The following is a 26,721-nucleotide window of genomic DNA, read 5'->3' as shown; positions in this document are numbered from 1 at the left end:
GGTCCTTTTTGAGTAAGATTGTGCAAAAAATCCGGATTAGAATATTTTTCCTAGCGGATGCGCAGTGGCTTTCTGGACTATTAAGATGTAGTATACATTACAAATAAGAAAAAGTATCTACATGTTGGTTGGGTAAGCACTCAAAGCTGAAATCTGTCGAATACTTTAAAAGGAGGAATGGTCTTAAGGATGGAATGCAGTAAGAAATCGGGCCCAACAACTATTAATGCAAAAAGTGTATAAACACTTGTAGATAAAGCTAATACGAAATTTGGGCCCAGAGATGTTAGCAGGTAGAAGGAAATGTGTAAATATGTTGAAATTATTATTTAGTTTCTCTGTTTCATTCAAGTAGTGTACTTGTTGTTTTGTACTGTTAAATATGTCGCAGTTGAGTGAAATGATAAGTGAAAGGGGTAAAATATTAGTTATTCATGAAAATTATAAATTTTGTTTTCATCGCCTAGTACCATCCGGAGAAAGCAGGTGGAGATGTGTTAAAAAATCATGTAAAGCCTTTATTTTAACCAACGAGAAGGCCAGGAGCGACTTTTATGTTCTGGGAGTTTAAATCATAATCATGATAAATTGGACGAAAATGTTATAGAAAGACAAAAAGTGTCTGTCAGTGCCAAAAGGAAAGCAGTAGAAGATATTCGCGACAGACCGTCAAAAGTTATGTGTTCTGTGTTATGTGTTATATGAAGAAAGTCAATGCCAACCTTACCCAAAAATGTAAGAGAAGTGCATTCAGCATTAGAGGTTTTAAAGCAAGGTACTAATAAAAGTGAAAGTTTTGTTTTGGAAAATAATATTTTCTACATTATTATTTTTGGGACCCAAACTAACTTAGAGTGGTTGTCCAAGACAGAAATATTGTATGTAGATGGAACTTTCGATTACTGTACTAAATTTTTAAGCAACTGTTTACGCTTCATGCCTTTTTTAATGGACACTATATCCCATTGTTATTTTGTTTGTTACCTAACAAATCCGAGTTTTCCTATGAAGCTTGTTTTCGACTTATTTTAAAAACTGTGGTGGAACGTAAAATGTGATTTAATCCCAAGTATTTCATCTAACCCAAGCTTGGTGGCGAAAAATACAACAATTGGGATTAACAAACGACTATAAGGACAAAAGTTCAGAAATTGGAAAGTGGCTAAGATATTGTTTTGAACTATTATTTTTAGAACCGGAAAAAGGAAGGGACACGTTTGTTTTCGACACAGTTAATGTCATTCTACTATTCCTGATTATGTTAATAATAAATTCTATACATACATTGTTGTTTATGAATTACTACCTGTAATATTAGTTGTAGATTTTTTTTATACAATACATAACTTCTTTATTAATAAAATACAATGTTTTTTTATGTATTTATCATCTGGGCCGAATTTCGTATAATACCTTTGCATAGAAATTTTGGTCCTGGGCCCAATTTCGTACACATTAACGGTTTGTTACCTGACTCTGGGCCCAATTTCGAATCGCCCATCGACATAGACGTAGGTGCCCCAAATACTCGAAATGGCCATTTCGTTCGTTGCAATCCGTGACTGTACGCCGGGGTTTGTTTTGGTTGGATCAGAGAGAGTAGCATAATTGTGCCTCCTGAAGAGAGAATAAGTTTCAAAACCGGTAGAGGTGCTTGCTACACTCTCTGATTGGACTAGAATATGATGCGGCTGTATTTTCGTTTTGAAACGAAATTGAAAATGGTTATTCATTTTGGATTTGATAGTATAGTTTAGTTAAGCATTGTGTTGTAATTTATGATAACTAGTAAGTGTTTAAATAAATTTTTTCATTAACAAAAAAATTCGATTATTATTTTGTGCCAAAATTTTTAGGACATACGTTAAGGGTTAAACATAGTGGCATTATTATTATTAACCAAAAAAGTTCTTTATTTCTACAGTTATTTTTTCGCAATATTTACTTAAAATATTGTGAAATAACTTCATTCTACTAGTAGAAAGTGCCTTGACTTATTGGATTTGCCGAAGATGTAAGAGATTTTTCGTAGATTTTTTTATCTATGAGACATTCTAAAATTTTAAAGTATTTGATAATTTGGTCCTCGAGTTTTTTTTACTTTTCTTTTGTATAAACTGCAAAAAATTCCCTAAAATCTGGATATGGTTATATATAACATAGGTTCACCATTTTCTACATGTTTTCTTTTCCATTTATTAACTTTTAGTAGTATGACTATTTAATAATAGTATTTGGTCAAGTAACTTTTTTGATCATCTATTTTATAGGAATATTTCGTCTTCTTCTTTTTGTATAGACATGACTCTGTCTGTTTTTTCAATGTGCCTCTAGTAAGTTGTCGTTCCATCCTTTTCGTGGTCTTTTCACTTATCGTCTTCCTATTGGGGAACCGTCTCTCGTTGTCCTGACTACCCTATTTTTTGTCATTAGGCTTATGTGGTCATTCCATTCTATTTTTCTGTTTCTTACCCAGTTATTAATGTTATCCACCTTTCATCTCCGTCGTATATCTGTACTTCTAGCTCTGTCCCATAGAGTCTTACCATCGATTTTTCGAAGGGTTTTCATCTTATGTCGTTATTAGTCTGATGACTGTTTTGTAAATTCTGCCTTTCGCTTCTTTCCCGATGTTTTTATTTCTCCATATTGTGTCATTCAGGCAACCTGCGGCTCTGTTTGCTCTATTAACTTGATCTTCCACTTCTGTTTCGAGCCTTCCGTAGATAGAGAGTGTTATGCCTAGGTATTTAAACTCCATCACTTGCTCTATTATCTGACCTACCAGCTCCAATTTACATATTATTGAATTTGCTGTTACAACCATGCATTTTGTCTTTTTTGAGGAAATTAACATGTTGAATTTTCTGGCTGTTATGTTAAATTGGTGCAGCATACGTTGTAAATCATCTTCACTTTGAGAGATTAGTATTCCATCGTCGGAATGGCAGATTTTTTTAAGTTGTTTTTCTCCTATTTGGTATCCATTTTCTTACTTTTTTATTATTTCGTACATGATCAGGTTGAACAATAATGGACTCAAGGAATCCTCCTGTCTTATCCCATTGCTGGCTTCAATTGGGTTAGTTAGTTCATCTTCCACTTACTTTTATTGTGTTGTTCTGGTAGATGTTTTCGATCGTTTTAATTGTTCCTAGAGGTACCTCCCTCGAGTATAACAAAGGGATAACGTCCTTTAATGTGACCCTGTCAAATGCTTTCTTAAGGTCCACGAATCATAAATATGCCGGTTTGTTCTATTCCATTTATTAAAAACGAATACACTGTATTTTTACCATTCTTTGCATATCATTTTCTGATGTGTATCGTTTTCCAACATACATACATCTTTTTATTCAAAAATAATATTTTGTAGCGATCTGAAATCCGAAGACAAAGACAGGAGACTTTTGATAGAAATCTGGGATTGGGACAGAACATCCAGAAATGACTTTATGGGCTCTCTATCGTTTGGTATATCTGAAATCCTTAAATCCCCTGCCAACGGTTGGTTTAAGCTTCTCACGCAAGAAGAAGGAGAATTTTATAATGTACCTGTTCCGGAAGAAGGTGTTGAGATGATCACTCTGAAAAATCAGCAAAGGGTAGGTAAGAATGTTAAAACGAATATATTTTATTTATGTTAAATCAATTTTTAGAAAACATCTATTACTAAGAAACCATCGATTATGGTAGATAAAGAGTTGCCACATAATATGGGAAAGAAGGATCTAATAAGAGCTACTGATTTCAATTTCCTTATGGTTTTGGGTAAAGGATCCTTTGGAAAGGTATGTGTTACAATTATTAGATTAAGGGGGGGGGGGTATGGTTTGAAATCAAAATATCAAGCACATTTTTTGTGAATATTTTTCGAAGCTATGGTACAATTATTTTATTTTTAAATTAAATAAACATGTATTAAGTACAACTCAAAGAATATTTAGAAAAAAATCCAGTCCAAAATATTGAAAAGTAAGCCATTGGTGACAAATTTTGACAGGCATCTCACAAAAAAAATGGATTTTGCGGTGGACATCAGAACTCGTCACTACATCATACGAAACAAAAAATTCAAAAAGATTTAATTAGTTTATGAGTTTCGCGAGGTCACAACGTCGAGATACAAAAAGATGTTATACATGCGCAAATTTTTTCGAGATACTGACCATTGGCGGCATATGGCTAGCTAATTTGGGCCTTATGTTTTTGATGGTGCTGAAAACGAAAATTAAGTGTATTTGAATTTTAAGTAGGGGAATATTTTCAAAATCGCCATTTTACCCTAGATATAAAAAAAATCACGTTTTTTGCGTTTAACTCGTTACAACTCTGTTCAATTTTAGTATTATCTTCTGAATTTTTTACAGCATATATCTCTCACCTTTGCGAAGACTGTGAGATCTGTTGTAAGCTTTCAGTCTTATTATTATAAAATGTATGAATTTTTAATAATAAAAGGTGCAGATTCGTGAGTTGCAAATTTAATCGCAAAAGTTAAGTAAAAAATTTGAAATTTAGCTTTCTAATCATTTTTAAGTTAAAACATAGAGTCCAAAGAAGTTTTCTATGGAGTTTTAGATCAAAATGTTTTACAGAAAAAAATGGTGCAACTTTTAATTATTTTAAGAAAATCTTGATTTCGTTTTTATTATTTTTAGGGTAAAATTGCGATTTTGACAATGTTCACCCACCTAAAATTCAAAATAAACTTCATTTTCGTTTTCAGCACCATCACAAACATAAACTGAGACCAAAATTAGCCATTCGCCACTAATGGTCAGGAAAAATAAGCGTTATTTTGGGGATCTATAACGTCGATATTAAAAGTTACATCTTTTTTTTTTCTTTAAACCATTTTGTTCTAAAACTTTCCAGAAAATTTCTTTGTACACTATATTTTAACATAAACGTGATTAAATAGCTAAATTTCAAATTTTGTCATTCGACTTTTGCGATTAAACTTTGCTATTCAGGAATATGCACCTTTTATTTAAAAAAATCATAACTTTTATTATAATAAACTGAAAGCTTGAAACAGGTCCCATTATCTTCAGAAAAATAATAAATATATACTACAAAATTTTCAGAGAAAAATATTAAAACTGAACAGAGTTGTAGCGAGTTAAACGCAAAAAAAACGTTATTTTATTTTTTTTTATTTTTAGGGTAAAATTGCGATTATTACAACGTTCTCCAAAATAAAATTCAAAATAATCCTCATTTTCGTTTGCAGCACCATCAAAAACATGCAGTATGACTAAAATTTGCCATTGGCCACACCGTGGTCAGTATCTCGAGAAATAAGCGTTTTTTGGTGTGTGTGCCGCTCGTCTACTTAATGTTTATTGGTGAAAAAGTCAAAAAAATAATAATGTAATTTTTTTACGTATATTTCGCTGTTTATTACACAACATCACCATTACTGTAACTGACTGTAATATTTCTTGTTAAAAGGTGATGCTGGCTGAAAGAAAAGGCACCGACGAGCTGTACGCCATAAAGATTCTAAAAAAAGACATCATCATTCAAGACGATGATGTGGAGTGTACAATGGTTGAAAAGCGCGTATTGGCACTTTCAAGTAAACCGCCATTCCTCGTGCAGCTTCACTCCTGTTTCCAGACAATGGTAAGTACGAGATTTTTATTAATCTTCTGTAATACCAATAGGCCAGTTTGTGGTGCTTCATTGGCGACGCGTGACTTTTTCTAAAGCGTTACCAAAATCAGATGCAAAAAATCTTATTTAAAAAAATGAAGATATGGCTAAATGTATATACATAATGCATATAGCTTCAATAATATCATTTTGTATATCACTTAAAAGTTGATGTTTCTAGATGTTGGCAAAATTTTTGATGCATTTTGACAATTAATGTTGATGAACAGTTCCCTGTAATTGCCTCGAATGTCAGAGCCGTCGCCGTCGCCTTCAAAATGACCACGAAACGCTAATTCTTGTTTGGCCAAAAAACATACGGTACCTATCTATTATAAGTGAGCTAAGGATATACCTATCTATTTTTTTAACAAACTCATTATGTTTAGCAATATTTGCTTTAAATGCTTGGTTAAGAGAACTTTCGATTCTTGTTTTGCCAAACTGAATCAAACTTGGGTATACATCTTATATGTAGGTAACGGAGAAATTTCATGTCCCTTTTTTAAAACTCTAAAACTATTTAAATCGTGAACCTGGTCCACCCATTTTTCTGTAAAAACTAGAAGACATGGCCAACAATACAGTTTATTTTTCTTGCAACCACATAACCAAGGATTTTCACTGTACCAACTAAATTTAAAATATCGAACTACTTTTTATGATTCCTTTTTTAAATTGTTTAAAATAGGTCTTTCATTTTCAATAATCTCATTTTTTTTTCAATCAGAATTACTTTTCAAGTAGTTGATCGATTACGCAGCGACACTCATCCATGGTGAACTGCACGCACACTTTTTATAGGTACTGTTAGCAAATTTAAATCTGGTAACAGCCCTACTGATATACACAGCGCGCTTACGCCCGTCGCGCGTCCCTCCTTCAAAATTTTCAGACACTAGCCGGTCCCGAGCCGCCCGAGCGACAGCGAGATAACCATTCATTGTCACCACAAATGAGACTGGTAACAGAATATAATAGGTCTGGATCCCGCGTATGAAAAAAAAGTTGATTAATAACAAGCTGAAAATTTGTTAATAGCTTAAGGGTGTCTGGTCGGACAACTTTTGATATATGGGAACACTGGAACTGGGGCAGTTTTAATTGTGGAACAGGTTAAAAATTTGGAACGGTCAGACCACGAAAACGGCACATGTATTTTGTCCGACAGAACAGCTCTCCGAACAGAGATTAAACTCTCATGCAAAAATCAGACTGCTATTTATCAGCAAATGGGCGTTTTAATGAGTGGAACATGTAGAATATGTCAAATGACAGGAATTATGACAGGTGATAAATAGCAGTCTGATTTCTGCATGAGAGTTTAATCTCTGTTCGGAGAGTTTAAGTCTGTTCTGTCGGACAAAGTAAATGTGCCGTTTTCGTGGTCTGACCGTTCCAAATTTTTAACCGGTTCCACAATTAAAACTGCCCCTGCTACAGTGTTCCCATATATCAAAGTTTATCCGAGTAGACACCCTTAAGCTATTAACAAATTTTCAGCTTGCTCTTAATCAACTTTTTTTTCATACGCGGGATCCAGACCTATAATAAAGTACAACTGAGTCACATAAACTCGCCAATCTTTTCGTGTGTCTGGCTATTTACTGAATTAGGTACTATTAACACATAATATAATAATATATTTCTATTGGTAAAAATATAGATAATTGGAATTATTCATCGTCATAAAATACATATTTATTTGCAAGATTTTTAACTGTTACCAATGGTAACAGTGGTTACATGGACGCTTCGCCAGTTTGTGGTGCTTACCTATATATTCCAGTTAGGGCAGCCAATGAAGATATTATTTGGCTCCGAATTCCATCCTAGTACATCGATTTGATATTTTCACAGTATGTAGCGAATAGCTCAAGAAACAAAGTCTACCCTATATGCTATTGCGCTTTTATCTTCTATATGGTTCGAAAAACTGTTCTATATTTTTTTAACTCAATACTTTTTGAATTAATCGTGGTTGAAAATTGGCCATTTTCACTGGAAAATGACACCTTTTTGGACGTTTTTTTGCGAATACCTTAAATAGTGGAGTCACTGAAGGTGGATATGAGCTATTACCTCCGATTTCGTTCAACCTCCATCGATTTGCATGAAAGTTGGTGAGTAGTAAGAGGATATTTCAAGAAAGAAAGGTGACATGGTTCCAACTTGGGCTTTTACCCTGGGGGTGGATGCCACCCCTTCTCGGGGTGAAAATTATTTTATTATAAATAACCCCATAATTAGATAGGGGGGCAAATTTTAAGCAAAATTTGTTATATAAAGTTATTAAAATAAAGCAAAACTTTTTGAGTTATTAAAGATCAAAATTTTTAAATTTATTGTAAGAAAAATGCATATTTTTAACCGATTTTTCATAGATAACTCAAAAACTATAAGTTTTTACAAAAAAATTAATATTACCAAAATTGAAGCTAATAAAAAATTAAATAAACTTCTTACTAAAAGGACCTTTTAGTATTGACTAAAAGTGAGTTATAGGTAAATGAATGCATATTTTTTTCGACGAGTACCCAAGTCTAAGTATTCAAGCTTAAATTACGGGAAAATGATGCATTTTATAACATAAACTTATTAAACATTTGAGAAAGTACTTAGAAATATCTATCAAGTGACTACTATCATTGTTTGATTTGCGTGTATAGATATAATGCTATGTGGAAATGCGATCAATGATTGTCCCCGTTTAGGATTTTGTCCTCTTCAGGGTTTGTGATATCAAGTGAGATACCGAACAAGTTAATAGCATTAAAATTTATGCTCCAAAAATTTTTCAAACTTTATCTTTAAAAATTTTTCCAAAAAATGTTATCGTTTTTTTTAATAACCCCATCAATTTTTAAGATATCAGGTTCACCTAAAAACGGTTTGAAAGGTAATTTTAAAGGATATTAAAGCGCGGTAAATTTAATCTTTTAAACCCCTTACTGTTTTTAAAATCAAAGATTAAATGGCCACGGTTACATGGTTCTCGCAGCAAAATTTAAGCTTTAAACGTTTCTATCTTGGTTATTTTTCACCCTACAGAAATGGTAAGAAAGGTATAATATTTAATATAGAAAAAACTAAGCTTTGTATTGGTTATTTATCATTTTTTACGTATATTAAGTATTTTTATAGTTATTACCAAAATAAAATAAAAATGATAATTTTAAAAATTCTGATTTTTTTAAATTATATCTTTTTTTCAAAAATACGCATTCTAAACCGGCGAAAATTGTCAAAATCATTACTTATGCTAATACAAAGAAATTTTTGTAAGGATTACTATAAATTTAAATTTTTGTTGAAATGGCGTATGTTTTATTTTTTACTTTTTCCTAAAGAATTCGAAAGGGTTCTCTTAATTTCATCATAACTTGCTTAATTTTGATGCTATGAACTTCTTTTGGAGCTCATTTGTTAGGTATTCTAAAGTATTTTGTTAAGTGTTTAACAGGTATATTTTATCAAATGTATCGTTTTCCCGTTATTTAAGCTTGAATACTTGAGTACTCATCGAAAAAAATATACATTCAATTACCCATAACTCACTTTGAATTTACATTAGTTTAGTACTTTGAGTGAATAGTGTATTCAATTTTTTATTGTCTTTAATTTTGGTAAGTATAACTTTTTTCATAAAGCTAACAGCATGCATTTTTTTTACGAAAAAATAAAATCTTTGATCTTTAATAACTCAAAAAGTATTGATTTATGTTAATAACTTAATATAACAAATTTTGCTTAGAATTTGTCCCTCTATAGATTTATGGTATTATTTTTAATAAAATAATTTTCACCCCAGAAAAGGGGTAGCATCCACCACCAGGGTAAAAGCGCAAGTTGGCATCATGTCACCTTTGTTGCTTGAGGTATCCTCTAACTACGCACCAATTTTCATGAAAATCGATGGAGGTTCCACGAAATCGGAGGTGAAAACCTTCAGTGACTGCACTAAAATCCTATGCATCTAAGTAAAAAACCTATATAAAACATTTTTATAGCTTATAAAAAAACAAAGACAACCGTTCCTTCATGAATCTTCTAGTTATGATACCAAAAGGCATATGGTACCTAGGTGAAAATAGGTTGCTTTTTTGGTGCATGCTCAAATCAGTGTATTCAACTTGAAACAACACAGAAACGGTCGATTTTACGTGTATAATGCTACAAACACATTTTCTAGTGCTTGAAAAACCCCTAAAAATGAGTAGTATTAAATGTCGATTACATTCAACCTAAACGAGATATGCTGGAAAAAAATATTGATGACTAATGTATTTTAAGAAAAAATGAGAAGTATATTTATCCCCTCATCCACCAGAATTTAAATGCATCGTTTTCCTTCTGCAGTACCTTTTATTATATTAGGTTTGTTTTAGCAAACAGTCAAACTAGTCAGAAACCGTCAGCAAACAGTTGGTCAGTGAGAGAACATAATACAGTCACCAGTGCTATCCCCTCTACTCGCGCTGGTCGACTATTCGCTGATGGTTTTAAACCCTTTGAAACTGATGCTAGAACAAACCTATTCATATTTCTATGTTCAAAAAGTTGGACGGGTTTAAAATGAATGGTTTTTTAAAAAATAGTTTTTTTTAGAATGGCCTAGACCAAACTAGTTTGTCCTGAAATCTGGTTTGGCCGGTAACATATACAGTGTGTCTGCCTAACTTGGAACCATATGGGAAACTTTTTTAATATAAATTTTACGAAAAAAAGTTATTCTTCATAAAGTGCTCTGCGTCGTCTAAAACCTAAGACGCAATCATCAGATATCAAATTTTATCGATAATATACGAGGTATGTCCAAAAATATGAATTTCTCTCAAGAGTAAAGTGACTTTATATTTCACAATATCGAAAATTGTTATTAAGAAAAGTTGTTTGTAATTAAAAATCATGTTATGCATTATAATATGCATTATAATATGCATTTACACTCTTCTAATTGCAAAAAAAATTTTGAAAATTTTCCTCAAATTACGGATACCCAACATTTTTATTTATGATAACTCCGTTATTATTAATTTTACGAAAAAAGTCAAAAACTAGATGCTATCATAACATATCTTTTTTTTTTCAATTTTATACGAGGTATGTCAAAAAATATGAATTTCACTCAAGAGTAAAATATCTTTATAGTTCACAATATTTCAACTAGAAGGATGCAATTGCATATTGAAACATAGTTTTTAATGTTGTTCTGAAGCTATTTTCTTGTGGCATTTTTATAATCAAGTATATTCAAATGGGAAATAAGCCACAATTTTACCTAAAAATGATTTTATTAACGTTTCGACGCCCAAGTCGGGTGTCGAAACAGTTTTTAATTCTGAACAACTTTTGATAATACCAAATTTCAATATTGTGAAAAATAAAGGTACTTTACTCTTCAGCGAAATTCATATTTTTTTAAATATCTTGTATAAAATTGACAAAATTTAATATTTTATAATTGTATCTTGGTTGTCAGACTATGCAAAACTTTTTGTAAAGAATAACTTTTTTTCGTAAAATTAATAATAACAGAGCTATCATAATTAAAAATGATATTGGGTGTCCGTGATTTGAGGAAAATTTTCAAACATTTTTTTTTAACTATAGGAGTGTAAATGCAGATTACAACATAATTTTTAATTACAAACAACTTTTCTCAATATCAATTTTCGATATTGTGAAATATAAAGGCACTTTATTCTTGAGCGAAATTGATTTTTTTAACATACCTCGTATACTGTTGATAATATTTGATATCTTATGATTGCGTCTTAGGTTTTAGACTATGCAGATCACTTTATAAAGAATGACTTTTTTTCGTAAAGTTGATATTAAAAAAGTTTCCCATATGGTTCCAAGTTACGCAGAAAAAATGTATATCCATATACATTATAGTAATAACAGCGTAAGAAATATTTTAGCTCTCCGGCTCTTTAGATTTTTCGTTGCCATTATGCATATTATTAATGCTTTAAATAAGACACTCTTTGTAATTTTTCCTCTAAAAATTACAATACAAGAGTTCCGTAGTAAAACTGATGCTGACACGATTTCCATTGATAGTAAAACACAATAAACTGTCCTATTTTCGTGAATGATGTGTTTAATAACAGCTCCTTGTCTTCTTATGTTGCAGGATCGTTTGTATTTCGTCATGGAGTACGTAAATGGTGGAGATTTAATGTTTCAGATACAACAGTGTGGGAAGTTCAAAGAACCAGTTGCCGTGTAAGTTAATGTTTTGATTAAAGTGTTAAATTACATCACATTTTTCTCTTCATAAAAAGCTAAATTAAGTGCTTTTGCAGAATATCTACTTATAAATTACTTTACGTTCTTGGAAAATAATTTATTAGAACATGATAGATATCATGGAAGAACCAGTTAGAAAATTTATAAGGAAATTTTCACATAACCCGTCGGTCAATAAACCCCGGGCTTAACTAGTAAAACATTTTTTTTTTCCAAAAATTATTCATTATTCATCAAAATATATTCCTTTAGCGGTGATACATTGATACCAACCCTTTTCTAAATTTTCGATGCCGCCCTTGTAAAACGATTTATCTTTGCCTTCAAAATAGGCTTCAGTTTCGTCGATTAGTAAACCGTTCGATCTCGTGTAATGTGTGAAGTTGTGCCGGGCTTAGTTAGTGTTGTGCATTGTATTGTAGCCACAACAAAGACGTGGGCATTTCATGTAAAAAAAAGCTAGGATGGACCAGGTGACATCTAGTTTACAAACATTTTTAGGCAAATTAGGTTAAAGACAAAATACTGATTAATCTTGTAGATTAGGTGTATTTCATTCATCATCATGGCTTATTCACTCCTGGCGGAGTGTTTGCCGCCCTTTTGGGCTCTCTGATTCATTTGTTGCGGAGAATCAGTCCGCTGTTGTCTTTTATTATTATAGCAGCGTGTGTGACTTGGCTTTGCCTACAATTTTCCTCCATTCTTTCCGGTCCTTACAACGCTCCTTTCAATTGTAGATTCTCAGCTTCTTTATGTCTCCTAAGATTTGATCTCTCCATCTTGTTTTGGGTCTTCCCTTTGGTCTCTTTGTTGTTGGTCTCCAGCCAGTTATTCGCTTTAGCGTAGAGTCTGGGTTAGCTCTTTCTGTGTGTCCCAGCCACCTGAGCCTCTGCGCCTTCACGAACTTGATTATGTCTTCACCGTGGATGACTTCTTTAATTTCTTCATTTGTTAATCTTCTAAATTCGCCTACACTTATCCTCACCGGTCCCATTATTCGTCGAATTATCTTTCTCTCTAAGATTTCTAATCTCATTTCATCTTTTTGTGTTAGGCACATCGTCTCTGCACCATAGGTGATCACTGGCCTGAGTGCAGTCTTGTAAATTTTTAATTTGGTTGTCTTACTAATGTGTTTTTCTTTCAAGAATTTTTGGTAGTTCCAATAGGTTATATTACCCAGTAGGATGCGTTCATTTATTTCATCCGTTCTATCATTTCTGCCATTCACCATCACTCCCAAATATTTGAAACGGTGTACTCTTTCAAATGTATATGCTCCAAGCTTAATTTCTTTCTCGATGTTCGTATTCTCTCTTGAGCACTTGAGGTATTTCGTTTTGCTTTGGTTTATTACTAGCCCTGTCTTCTTTGCTTCTGTATCTAGTATTAATATTATATTCTGCATGGTTTTTAAATCTTTAGTAACCAGTGCAATATCGTCTGCATACGCTATCAGTTGGGCTGAAGATTCGATAATTGTTCCCCTAATTTTGGCTGCTCTTACTGCACCCTCTATGGCAATGTTAAATAATGTTGTTGATAGGGAGTCTCCCTGTCTGACACCTACCTCCATTTGTACTTCATCTGACGGGCCTTCCCTTGTTAAGATTCGTGCTTTGGATTCCTTCATCGTCATTTTCGTGAGACTTACTAGTTTTTCTTGAATGCCTAGTTGCTTCATATCATTAATTAGCTCCTCCCTTATTACACTGTCAAAGGCTTGCTTGTAGTCAATAAACAGTATATGTAGATCTATTCCATGCTCGTCACTTTTTTCGACGATTTTCGTTACAATGTGTATTGCATCTATTGTTTACTTACCTTCTCTGAATCCATGTTGGCATTCAGCTATTTTTGTTCTCGTTTCTTTTTCTATTCTTTGTCTGATCAAATTAGTTAATATTTTATACATTGTATTTAATAGCGTGATTCCCCTGTAGTTAGTGCATTTCGTCTTGTCACCTTTTTTAGAAATTGGTGTTATCAGACCGCAATTCCAGTCGTTCGGCATGCGTTCTTCTTCCCATATTCGTTCTATCAGCTTGTGGATTCTGTGGGCTAGTTCCTCTCCCCCTTTCTTGAAGAACTCATTTATAATGTCGTCTGGTCCTGCTGCTTTCCTTGTCTTTAATCTGTTTATGGTCGCCAATGCTTCGTTATATGAGGGAGGCTTTGATTGTTCTTCATTCCTATTTTCTGTTTGTTCTTCATTTTCTGCATTTTCAGCATCGCCTTTCTTTTTGAACAATTCTCTATAGTGTGTTTCCCATTCCTTTTTTCCAATATTTGCTGGTATCTTTTTCTTATTCTCTGCTTTTATGTGTTTATATAGTCTTGCATTATCGTTACTATTAGCTTCGAGTTCCAGCAGTAAGTCTTCAATCCATTTCTTCTTTTTAGTTCTGCAACATTTGTCTGACTCTTTCTTTTTCTCTTTATAGTGTAGGAGATCTTCTTGTTTCCCTGTGGCCAACCACCTGTGTCTTGCTTGGTCATTGCCTTTACTAGCTTGCTCGCATTCTTCATCGTACCAATCTTTTCTTTTATTGTCTTTCATTAGTCTTATCGTCTCCTCTGCTGCTGTTAAAATACTATCTTTTATGTCTTCCCATGTTTCATCTATGTCCGATGGTTTTAGGACTAGTAGTTTTTCTTCCAACTTAGTGCAGAATTTTCTGTTTGCATTATCTGTGTTTAGTTTTGACCTATTCCACCTCTTTCTTTCCTTTCTATCGTTTTTGTCTTTAAGTATCTTCAATTTCATGTCGCCTATCACCAAAATGTGATCCGAATCAGCATTAGCTCCCCTGTAGGACCTCACATTCTGTACAATTGTTCTCCATTTTTTTGAAATTAGGATGTGGTCTACTTGGTTTCCGTCTGTCGTTCCAGGTATTAGCCACGTTACTTTGTGCTCTTTTTTGTGCTTGAATTGGGTGCTAATAATAAAAGTATTGGTTGCTGCTGCTAGATTACATATTCTCCTGCCATTGTTGTTCGTATTTTGATGGATTGTTTCTTTTCCTGCGATTTCTCTGTTCGTGCCTTCTTTCCCTATCTTTGCGTTAAAGTCTCCTAACAGGATTAGTATGTCGTTCTTTGGTATTTCTTCGTACAATTCTTCAAGTTTCTCATAGAATTCATCCTTTTCTTCTTCGGAAGCATTCTCTGTAGGTGTACAGTACGTAAATCGTTCAGCTGGACATAGGGAACACACATTGTACATATTTAGATACATAAATACATACATTCTATTATATTGAGACAATTGTGGCAACTAAGCTCTCTCGATGACAATATGGTTGTTAGCATTTAGGGGCATTAACCTCAAAATTGACAACTCTGACACAAATAAACGTCAAAATATTACAATGTAATAGCTAAATATTTTTGGCCTAAGGGAATTCGAAAACTGTTTAGTTTTAAAATTAGTGTTTAAAAATAAATATTTTAAAAATTAAAGTAAAATTATTAACTCATTAATCATAAACTTTGTTTTCGATTTATTTATGGACAGCCTTGCTTAAAAATTCACTCATTCTATTCGTTCTAACAGCTCTATTGCACCAAAAACTCGTACTCGAACAAAAGCTTCAACTAACACCGGTTACCGCAGTTGCCACAATTCTCTCAATGTATAATCCCTAAATTTGCTTGTTTATTTTTCATTCTTATATATGATATTCTTCCATCAACGGCTTTAAAGTTAATAATCTTGTCTCTTACGCTATTACTAACTAGAAAGGCGGTTCCATTGCGACCCTGTTTGCTTTCTCCTGCGTAGTACATTGTGTGGTTTCTTCTATCGATCATCCCTTCTCCTGCCCACCTTATTTCCTGTAGCGCTAGTATTCCCATCCTGTATTTTGTCATTTCTTTTGCCAACTCTTCCATTTTGCCTGGTCTTAGAAGTGTTTTGATGTTCCACGTTCCTATTCTTATTTTCCTGTTTTTGTCTTTTATTTTATTTTGTTTTGTTTTGTTTTTGCGTCTTTTCTGACAAAATATTTTCATGTCCGTATTCATTGCCAACTCCGTTATACTGTCGCCGTCTTTTGTTATATGTTCTGTTAGTTTTTTGACGTCATTTTTATTAATTTTCCGCGTGGATCTATATCATCAGATAGGCGGGATCTGTCGTTTATTGTCCTAGCGTTACTCTTCTTCTCTTCAGGTTTCTTCCAGTAATTTACATCCATGCCTTCTAGTTGCTCCAGTGAGAACAGTTCACCATTTATCCATAATTTGTTGTATTTTAGTGCGGCTGTGTGTCCTTCCTGGCGTACCATTTTCATGTGCTGGAGAAGATGCTTCCTTTCTTGTAGTATTTTTTTCGGGAAGTCCTCATTGATATATATATTTTAGTTCCTCTTAGGTTTTTAGCAGCCTTCAGAAGTTCCATTCTCGTAGCTTCCTTTTTCATTTCTAATAAGATGGGTCTGGGTACATTTTGGGGATCACCTTGTCTACCTATTCTTCTCATCTCTACCAGTTCTTCATCTAGGTTTGTTTGTACGTCGATTTTTTCCATTATCCCCTTTATCTTATTTATCATCTCTTGTTCGATTTCTGTTTGGTTTTCTTCGACCCCCTGTATTATTACGTTTTTTCTTCTGGCTTGTCTTTCCAGTAATTCGATTCTAACTTCTTGTTCCGTGATTTTAGTTCTCATTGCTTGGTTATCTGCTTTCGACTGCTCGTTTTCTTTATTTAATTTATCCAGGTCTACTTGCATTTTATCTATTTTGCTTTCGATTCTTACATTTCTTTCATCCATTCTCTCTAATTTTTCTAATATCTGCTCCATTGTACCGCGGTAAGGGGGTCAGCCCAATCGACTTGGCGGAGCGTCAACCCTTCTCAGCACTTTGGAGTTTTACTCAGATATAGGTTTTCGTATTAATGATTCGGCTTTATTGCAGAAATTTTTCAATAGCCGGCAACGTCGCTTTTATTTTCGACGGAACTTCACCTCTTATCGGAATATTTTTGTCTGTTGTTTATTAATTATTTGAGAGATTATTATGCTTTTTGCAATGCTTACTCACTAGTTTCTGCTGAATTTTGACGAACTATTTTTATCGGGAGCATTGTCGTCTGTCTAAATTCACTATAGTTTGTTTGTATTATAGCGGCTTCCCACGATCGGCAATATTGCGGACGGACACGGACCCGCTCGCGCCACGCACTGTGGGAAGCGTATCGTCCGTGGTAGCAAAGACGCGTCTGTGCTGGTCCGTACTAGTCCGTAGTAACTACGGCTTCTCAAGATCGGCAATATCGCCGACAGACGCGGACCAGCTCGCACTACGCACCATGGGAAGTGGTCGTCTGTGATAGCACAGACACGTCTGTGGTGATCCGTCGAAAGTCGGTACAGATCAAAGGTGCGTTAATGGCCCGTGTGGACGCTGTCAAGATTTTTTAACACGTTAGACGCCAGTTTTTTTATAAATTGATAATTTAACACATTTTGATAAAAATAACATACATAATATGTAGGGCAGAGGCACCACTTATGGCCACTATCCCGCCTATGGCCATATCGCTGTGGTTTGTAAGATAATAAGCATGGCGTCCATCAACCAATAACCTTGAAGCTGCTAAAACGTCAAATAATTCTATAGAAAGTAGGAACAGTGACAAAAACCTACCTAACTGATCAGTTTATTTTATTGTTGATGTTTGAGTGGTAGTGTGTTGCACGTGCCAAGCTAAGTAACAAATTTTCATAAGAAACATATCTGAAATCATCCTTTTCAATACAATACTACCTATATGATATTTTTTCTGCACTGGAAGTGCTAGATAAGGTAAATAGACCCTTTTTATTTGATATTATTTATTTTTCATTATAATTAATAGTATGAAATTTGAAAAAATGGCGGAGGCCATAAGTGGAAACCGAAAAATCACTATTTACCTACTTATGGCCAACCTGCTGGCCACAAGTAGGTAAACGAAATCCACTTATGGCCAGTTTACTTTTCTACTAATGTAGCATGTTTACATAGGTATACCTACTTTATTTCTTTTAGTGAAAATGCCAATCAGCATTTCACTGATATTTTTTCGCGTCACTGTTTTAACGGACGACAAGGCATTGATTGGTAAGTTAAATAAATTGTTCATTTGCTGACACCAGCAGTTGTATTTAGTGTTGCTAAAGTGTGTTGAGTTGTTATTAGAATTTTTTTTTGCTAAAAAATGGAATGGACCAACGAATTAATTTTTGATTTTTTAAATCTGTAACAAAATGAACCCACTTTGTGGAATTCGGCGGCACCAGACCATAAAAATAGGAACGATACATACGATGCATGGAGCCGCATCAAAAGCCAATTAAAGGATGGCACTGTTTCGATAAAAGATTTAAAAAAGAAGAGGGACAATTTAATGTCGACCTTCTTCTTAAAGTTTCATCTCCTAGCGGAGGTTGGGTATCATAATGGCTATGGTCACTTTGTTGGCTGCTGCTCTGAACAGTTGTAATGAACTACAGTTAAACCATTCTCTAAGGTTCCTCAGCCAGGAGATGCGTCTTTTTCCTATGCTTCTTCTTCCTTGGATCCTTCCTTGCATAATAACTCTCAGCAGCTCATATTTCTCTCCTCTGGTAGTGTGACCCAAATATTCTAGTTTTCTTGTTTTTATACTGTTCATAATTTCTAACTCCTTATTTAAACGTCGTAGCACTTCAACATTGGTAATCCTTTGATCCCACTGAATTTTCAACATTCTTCTGTAACACCACATTTCTAACGCTTCTATTTTCCTTATTTGTTGCCTTTTCAATGTCCAAGCTTCCATTCCGTATAGTAATATAGAAAATATGTAGGATCTTAGAGCCCTCAATCTGAGAGGCAACTGAAGGTCTTTGTTTGAAAGCAGTGTCTTCATTTTTATAAATGCTTGCCTTGCAGTTTCAATTCGGACTTTAATTTCTTTGCTTTGGTCATTTTTGTCATCAACCCAGGTTCCCAGATATTTGTATGTCTTTACTTTTTCTATTTGGGTTTGCTCTAGTATTAACCTTTCATTTCCATGTTGTGTTTTTGAGACAATCATAAATTTAGTTTTTTCTTGTTTATTTTGAGTCCATATCGAATGCAATAATCGTTAATTATATTTAACAATTCTTGTAGCGGCTCCAGGGTGTCTGCCATTATAACGGTGTCATCAGCGAATCTTATGTTATTTACTATTCTTCCGTTTATAGAGATTCCATCACTTAGTTCCGCTATCGCTTCCTGAAATATGGCTTCACTGTACACGTTAAACAGTAGCGGTGACAGTACACAACCCTGTCTTACCCCTCTATGGACCTCTACTGTCGACCTATAGAAGGCAAAAAACAAAAGTTAAAGAATCAATGGGAATTGGTAGTGGTGCTGATGACGTTTACAAGCCTGAGTGGCCTTTTTATGATATCATGGCGAAAATCTCATATAGCGACCAATGCTGGGTTAAACAAAGTTGTTGTGCATGACTGAAGGTTGCTGAGTTGGTACGACTAATCTAAGTGTATAGGGGGTTGCCCCCCCCCCACACCACACTCTTTTATTTTTTTGGACAAACTGTTTTTTCTTAATTTTATATGATGTATAATCAAAAGATACATGCAACCCTAAACAACCTTTTTTCTAATAAACAATAGTTTTTTGTGCTGTTTGCGCAAATAATTATTACTTAGGTTGTTCGTATTCACTCAGAAACCTTCCCGGATTCACGTACAACAACTTTGCTTGAGGTCATCCTATTATGATCAAATGCATAGTTTACGATTTTATAAAGGACATACAAACTAAAGAACATCAAAAACATGGTATTATAAAAATAATTATTTTTCAAATCAAAATGTCAATTTTAAAAAGAAAAAAACTTCCAACGTGGGGAATCGAACCCGGCTTGCCTGGGTGAAAGCCAGGAGCTAGGTATTTTAGGCAATGATGGATGTAAGTAAGCCACGGAGATAAATATTTGACATATAGTTGTAGGGTTTTGCCATCTAGTTTCATATTTTATCTTGTTTTGCCTAAAAGCCCCGGTTTTGGGCTGGCTGACACACCATTTTTTAACGGAACACCTAACTCAATAAAGAAAAACACCCATGCTAAAATGCTCCGGTCAAATTTTACACTACCTCCCTGACTATTATAAAGCATATCCAAAGTTGGTCCAAAATTTGTTTTTGAGCAACGATTTTTTTACAAGTTAATAATTTAACACATTTTGTTAAAAATAAAATACATTATGTGTGTAATTATTGATTTACATGGAATGTGCATACTACACATTTCACACCATATTCTAAACGAAAACATTGAAAGAGATAAGAAACTTGACAAACGCAATGTAATCAATGCCAAAATTAAATGAGTCACATATATAATCTCAATCAAAAGCACAGACTGTCGCGGACCGCGGACCATGGGAAGACCTCTGTCCGCGGTGCGTTAGAATCCGCGGTGGTCGGCTGTTCGTGATGATCCGTAGAATCGCAGACCATGGGAAGACCTCTGTCTGCGGTGCGTGGTGGTCCGTGCTCGTCGGCTGTGCGTGATGATCCGTAAAATCGCAGACCAGTGGGAAGCCGCTATTAGTTTATTTTTCACTTTGTTACACTAAATTTTTATATTTTAATACGGAACGTATTTTGACAGTATCGTTCAAGTTCAAGCATAGTCAAGCCTAGGTGTATTAATATTGTTTAAATAAAAAAAATTTCATAGTTCTACTTAAATAGGCAGCTTGGCTTCGTTTCGATTCAGAGGTATTCATGTAGCCCCACTGAAGACGTCTGGAAAGACAGAAACTTACGTATGGGGATGGTACATCACCTCTGAACCGAATTGAAACATAAGCTGTTTTTAATTTTTCATTTTGCTCATATTTTGAGTACACTGAATCAACTTTCGTTGGAATTTTCCTAGGCGAATAGACGGAGTGTGACTGCATATTGTAGAGTCCCTTTTGTCTTCTTTATTCGTCGTCTCATTGCCTTATAAATAGTAAAAGGCAGAGATTAAGGATGTTACCAGAAAGTAGTTTCACGAGAAGTTTCAGATTTATTATTTAGATCTGGGACTTCTCATTTCTCTTAAATAGATGTCTCTACCGCTACAGAGTCCGATATGCAGAATTATTTTTATAATTCTGCTTAAATAGGCAGCTTGGTTTCGTCTGGATTCAGAGGTGTTTGTGTAGTCCCACTGAAGACGTCTGGAGAGACAGAAAGGTAATATGTATGGGGATGGTGCCTCACCTCTGAACCGAATTGAAACATAAGCTGCCTTTAACATAATTTCTGCTGTTTAGGGGAGAGTTGGACAAAACCGGGTAGGTTGATAAAACCGGGTACCCCTTAATTCTTCTAGCCCTTAATAAACTGTCTGCTGCTATCTATCAGACAATTTTAAAATTAGTGTCCCTTTACCACCAACAGTCGCGTGTATTCATTTCTACTTCATTTGAGCAATATCTGCCGTAGCAGTAAGACCTCACCTGTTTTTTGATGCAGCAAACTCGATTTTTAATGTAAGTTTATAGTTGCTTTCTCCTCTATTGAATAATTAACGGACATTTTAAAATTTCATACATGTAACCTAGTACGTTACCTTTAATTTGGCCAAAAATTTTGAATATTATTTCATAACTTAAAAATTTAAATAATATTTAACGTCTTGTTTACGAGTTTGACAAAACCGGGTAGTCCGAAAATCGACAAAACCGGGTACCCGATTTAATCAGACCTGTTGTTACTTCCAGTTTCTGCAGTGTTTTTTTTGCTTTCAGTTAATTTTTAAGTACAATAGGCTTCTTCTGTTGAACAAGCTAGTAAAAAAGCTGGTAGGAAAATTTAAAAAAACTCCAGTCGTAAAAAAATTAAAACTAAATGAACTGGACAAAAACGTGGTAAAAATGGCTGCACCAAAAAGAAAATTGGTTCCGAAATTACCGATTGCAGATTGTGACAGTTTGAAGAAAGATGATAATAATAACGATACGTGTCTATATTACACTATTTTCAAATTTTAAGTCGAAGGAAGGCTGGATGAAATGTGTGTCTTGAACCAAACGGGCTCATGAAACCTGTAGTGACTATAATGATGTAGATGAAGTTTTTATTTGTGACTTATGTTCATAGATTTTCGATTTTTTTTCACATACTTTCAATAAATATTTTATTTTCTGCCCATTAGTCTGTATACATGGTAATTAAGTTACTACCCGGTTTTATCATACCGGTTGGACAAAAACCGGGTATTTTGCAATATTTTGACAAAAATAAAAAAAATAAAAATTTAAGAATATTTATAAAAATTGACATTGGCATATCAAACTTAAGTCATTTGAGAATATTTCAACCTGCAGCAAGCATTTGCTACTCTAGTCCATTCTTTCACGGTTTTTGCTCTAAATTTTAAAGAACCGCTTGGATTGACATGAAATTTGGCATACGTATAGCTTACATGTCAAAGAAAAAAAGTGATATTGTGCCGATGTGTGCTTTTGCCCTGGGGGTGACTTTCACCCCCTCTTGGGGGTGAAAAAATATATGTCCAAAATAAATCCGGAAATGGGTAAACTGACTAATTTTAAGTAACTTTTGTTCTATAGAGCTTTTTCGCCAAGTCAACACTTTTCGAGTTATTTGCGAGTGAATATGTTAATTTTTCAACAAAATAATCACATTTTTAGACGGTTTTTCGCAAATAACTCAAAAAGTAAGTACTTTGTCGAAAAAACTTTCTAAGCAGAAATATTGCCTATAAAAAAGTAAAAAAAATGGTGTACACGTTAGGTCTCTGGATCTCGTAGAACCAGAGTTATAGCCAATGAAAAATAGATTCATATTCATTTCGACGTAAAATATCCAAAAAATTAAGCACTTTTTGGGAAAAACTCGTTATAACTTTTTTAAAGTGTTTAAAAAAGCTTTATTGCTGTTTTTACAAAAAGTTTATATCTTTAAATTTAAGCAAGTTACGCTCAAAATAAAGTTGGTCCCTTTTGTTTTTGAAAAAAAAAATCGGGAAGACCACCCCCTAATTAGCAACTTAAATGAAATTAATCGTTACCGCTCCACAAATTATTTTACTTATGTTGTGTTTATATGATCTGTAAGTTTCATCGATTTAAAGTGCTTATTTTTGAAAAAATTTGGTTTCAAAATAAAATTTTCAAAAATTTAAATTTTGAAAAATATGCTTTTTTTCAAAATAACTTAAAAATTGTTAGAGATACCAAAAATCTCGAAAAACAAAAAAAGTCAGATTTGCTTTTCTGAATATCATGTATTTTTTTGTTTTTCTGTTAGACCAAAATTGATTGAGATTTGGTGTTTCTAAATTTGCATACATTCGTGATCAGTGACTCGTTCAACCCATTTTAACTACAGCATTTTCAATAATAAGGAATTTGAACCGATGAAACTTACAGCTCATATAAATAATATATACACGAGTCAAGAAACTTGTGAAGTCGTAACGATTAAGTTCATTTAAGATACTAATTAGGGGGTGATTTTCTCGATTTTTTTACCAAAACCAAAAGGGACTAACTTTATTTTGAGCGTAACTTGTTTAATTTTGATGCTAGAATTTTTTTTTATAAAACAAAAATGAAGCTTTTTTTAAACACTTTAAATAAGTTGTAATAAGTTTTCCCAGAAATGTGCTTCATTTTTGGTTATTTCACGTTAAAGTATTCCATTTGGAATTTGACGAATATGAACCTATTTTTTATTAGCTATAACTCTGCTTCTACTAGGTGTAGAGACGTGATATATACACAATTTTTTTAATTTTTTTACAGGCTATATTTTTACTAAGAATGTTTTTTCGACAAAATACTTACTATTTGAATTATTTGCGAAAAGCCGTCTAAAAGCGTGGTTATTTTGTTGAAAAAATGAACATATTCACTGCCAAATAACTCGAAAAGTATTGACTTAGTGAAAATACTCTATAGAACAAAAGTTACTTAAAATTAGCCAGTTTATTGATTTCCTGACTTTCTTTGGACGAATATTTTTTCACCTCCAAGAGGGGGTGAAAACCACCCCCAGGGCAAAACCACATATCGGCACAATATCACTTTTTTTCTTTGACTTGTTAGCTATGTGTATGCCGAATTTCATGTCAATCCAAGCGGTTCTTTAAAATTTAGAGGTTTTGCAATATTTTACCGTTAAAGAACGGACTACTAACATAGCACAAGATACAGACGGTTCTTGGACTGGTACCCGGTTTTGTCCAACTCTCCCCTACTTTGCGCCCGAAATACTCGTGATTAGTTAAAAAAATGAAATTTTGTACTGAGATAAAAAAAAACAGTATTAATATTATTCTTGTAGTCCACCTTGCCGTTCTAAATCTCCCTATTTAACAGATTAACAGAATGTAAAATTAAGCTACAACCCCCAGGGAACAACATGTCGCAATTACAACGTCTAACTTCAGTTATTTTTACGGGACATTAATTACATAAAACTTTAATTTTGGCGTTAAAAGTTTAAGCGCTTAAGGCCTCCAGAGGAAAGCAAAAAGTTCCGTGAAGTCAGACAAACCACTATTTAATATTTAATTTCATAATTTCTGGTTGTCTAACTTTAGGAATGTTTCGTTCTCCTTCGCCAAGAATTTGACATTAAGAGGGATTAGTGTAACTGGAAGAAAATTTTCTGGAAAACCCGTTAAGGGTTTATTTTAAGTCGATATATCGAAACAGTTTATCCAGTAAGCCCCATGAGTTGTGATTTTTTAAAAATACGTTATGATTTATACAGGGTGTTTCATTGAGAAAGTAACATACGTTAACTGTAGAAAGAGGACACTTAGGTGGTCTCAAAAATGCCATAATTAATGGGTCTTACTCCATTAATAACAAAGATGCTGGGTGTTTTATCTATTTTGCCATCTTCTTATTTGGTTCATAACTTTTTAACCATACTGTATATTTATTTTATATTTGGCACGCATATATCCTTTAAGGTGTATAAAAATTAATTTATTTATAATTGTAAAAAATCCAGGTCCGGATTAAAAAATATTGGAAAAATATTCTGACCCAAAAACAACACCCTGTACATAAATTTTATTAAAATGGATTTTTCAGTTGAGAAGAGCATGGAAAACTAAATTTAGTGGTATACTTTAAATTTTCGGCCAAACGATTTTTCTGCTCAAATTTTGAATTTGATTTCTGAAATTATGTTAATTGCGAGAGCTCTAAGTAGAAAAAAATTTAAATAAAACTTACAACTTGTTAACTGCACTGTATATTTATTTTATATTTAACACGCGAATATTCTTTTAGGTTTTCAATCAATTAATTTATTTACAATTATAAAAAATCCAAGTCCAGATTAAAAAATATTGTAAAAATATTCCGACCCAAAAAAACACCCTGTATATTAAATTTTTTTAAAATGGATTTTGCATTTGAAAAGGGATGAAAAACTTAATTTAGTGGTATATTTTGAATTTTCGGCAAAATGATTTTTCTGGTAAAATTTTCAATTTGAATTTTGAAATTATGGCGAGAGCTCTAAGTAGAAAAAATTAAAATGCGACTTAATTTTAATTAATACCATTTTTTTAATCTGAATTGGTAAACAGCGAAAATTTGCAGCATAATAACTACTCAAAACTAAAGTACTTATTTAAAATTACCACCATCAATAATTATTGTTGTGTGTCAAAATGTTAATATTTTACCAAGTTAGATTGATTAAATAATGGTAATAATTAAAATTAAGTCATATTTTATTTTTTTAATTTGAGCTTCGCGATTCACATAATTTCAGACTTTAAATTCAAAATTTTACAAGAAAAGTAATTTTGCCGAAAATTCAATGTATACCACTAAATTTAGTTTTTCATCCTCTTCTCAGATGCAAAATCTACTAAAAAAAATTAATATACAGGGTGTTTTTTGGGTCGGAACATTTATACAATATTTTTTAATCCGGACCTGGATGTTTTATAATTATAAATAAATTAATTGATTGGACACCTAAAAGAATATTCGCGTGTTAAATATAAACTAAATATACAATGCGGTTGACAAGTTGTAGGCTGTATTTAAATTTTTTTCTACTTAAGCTCTCGCAATTCACATAATTTCAGAATTCAAATTCAAAATTTTACCAGAAAAATCATTTTGCCGGAAATTCAAAATATACCACTAAATTTAGTTTTTCACCCTCTTTTCAACTGAAAAATCTATTTTAAAAATATTTAATGTACAGGGTGTTGGTTTTTTAATCCGGACCTGGATTTTTTACAATTGTAAATAAATTAATCTATTGTACACCTTAAATAATATTTACGTGTAAAATATAAAATAAATAATATACATTGATGGCAAAATAGATAAAACATCCAGTATCTTTGTTGTTAATGGAGTAAGACCCATTAAGTATCGTATTTTTGAGACCACCCAAGTGTCCTTTTTCTACAGTTAACACATTATGTTCATTTCCTAATGAAACACCCTGTATTACCCTTGGTCAAAAAAAATCTGAACGCTTGCATTTTGTATGTTTTTTAACTTTGCCAGTGTATAGTGGTTTTTAATGGGGAGGAAGTAAACATTAATAATAGGTTTGTTCTAGCATCAGTTTCAAACGGTTTGAAACCATCAGCGAATAGTGAACCAGCTCTAGTAGAGGGGATAGCACTGGTGGCTGCATTATGTTCTCTCACTGACCAACTGTTTGCTGACGGTTTCTAACTAGTTTGACTGTTTGCTAGAACAAACCTAATAAAAAACGTTAATTTATAACAATAA

The 26,721-nt window shown here is 33.2% G+C and overlaps 1 protein-coding gene across 1 annotated transcript in view; it reads left to right on the top strand.

The window, feature by feature from the left end:
- The window catches only part of LOC114331071 (protein kinase C, brain isozyme), a 662,749-nt gene that overhangs the window by 612,927 nt on the left and 23,101 nt on the right, over positions 1 to 26,721 (top strand). Inside the window, exons 7-10 of the mRNA XM_050661972.1 lie at positions 3,377 to 3,605; positions 3,660 to 3,791; positions 5,458 to 5,631; positions 11,804 to 11,895. Coding sequence (XP_050517929.1) covers positions 3,377 to 3,605; positions 3,660 to 3,791; positions 5,458 to 5,631; positions 11,804 to 11,895 — 627 coding nt within the window. The remainder of the gene's footprint in view (positions 1 to 3,376; positions 3,606 to 3,659; positions 3,792 to 5,457; positions 5,632 to 11,803; positions 11,896 to 26,721) is intronic.

The sequence above is a fragment of the Diabrotica virgifera genome, chromosome 9 (assembly GCF_917563875.1).
Source record: "Diabrotica virgifera virgifera chromosome 9, PGI_DIABVI_V3a".
In the NCBI taxonomy this organism is placed as follows: domain Eukaryota; kingdom Metazoa; phylum Arthropoda; class Insecta; order Coleoptera; family Chrysomelidae; genus Diabrotica; species Diabrotica virgifera.
Note: the sequence above shows the minus strand (reverse complement) of the source record. Positions and strands in the feature narration are given on the sequence as shown.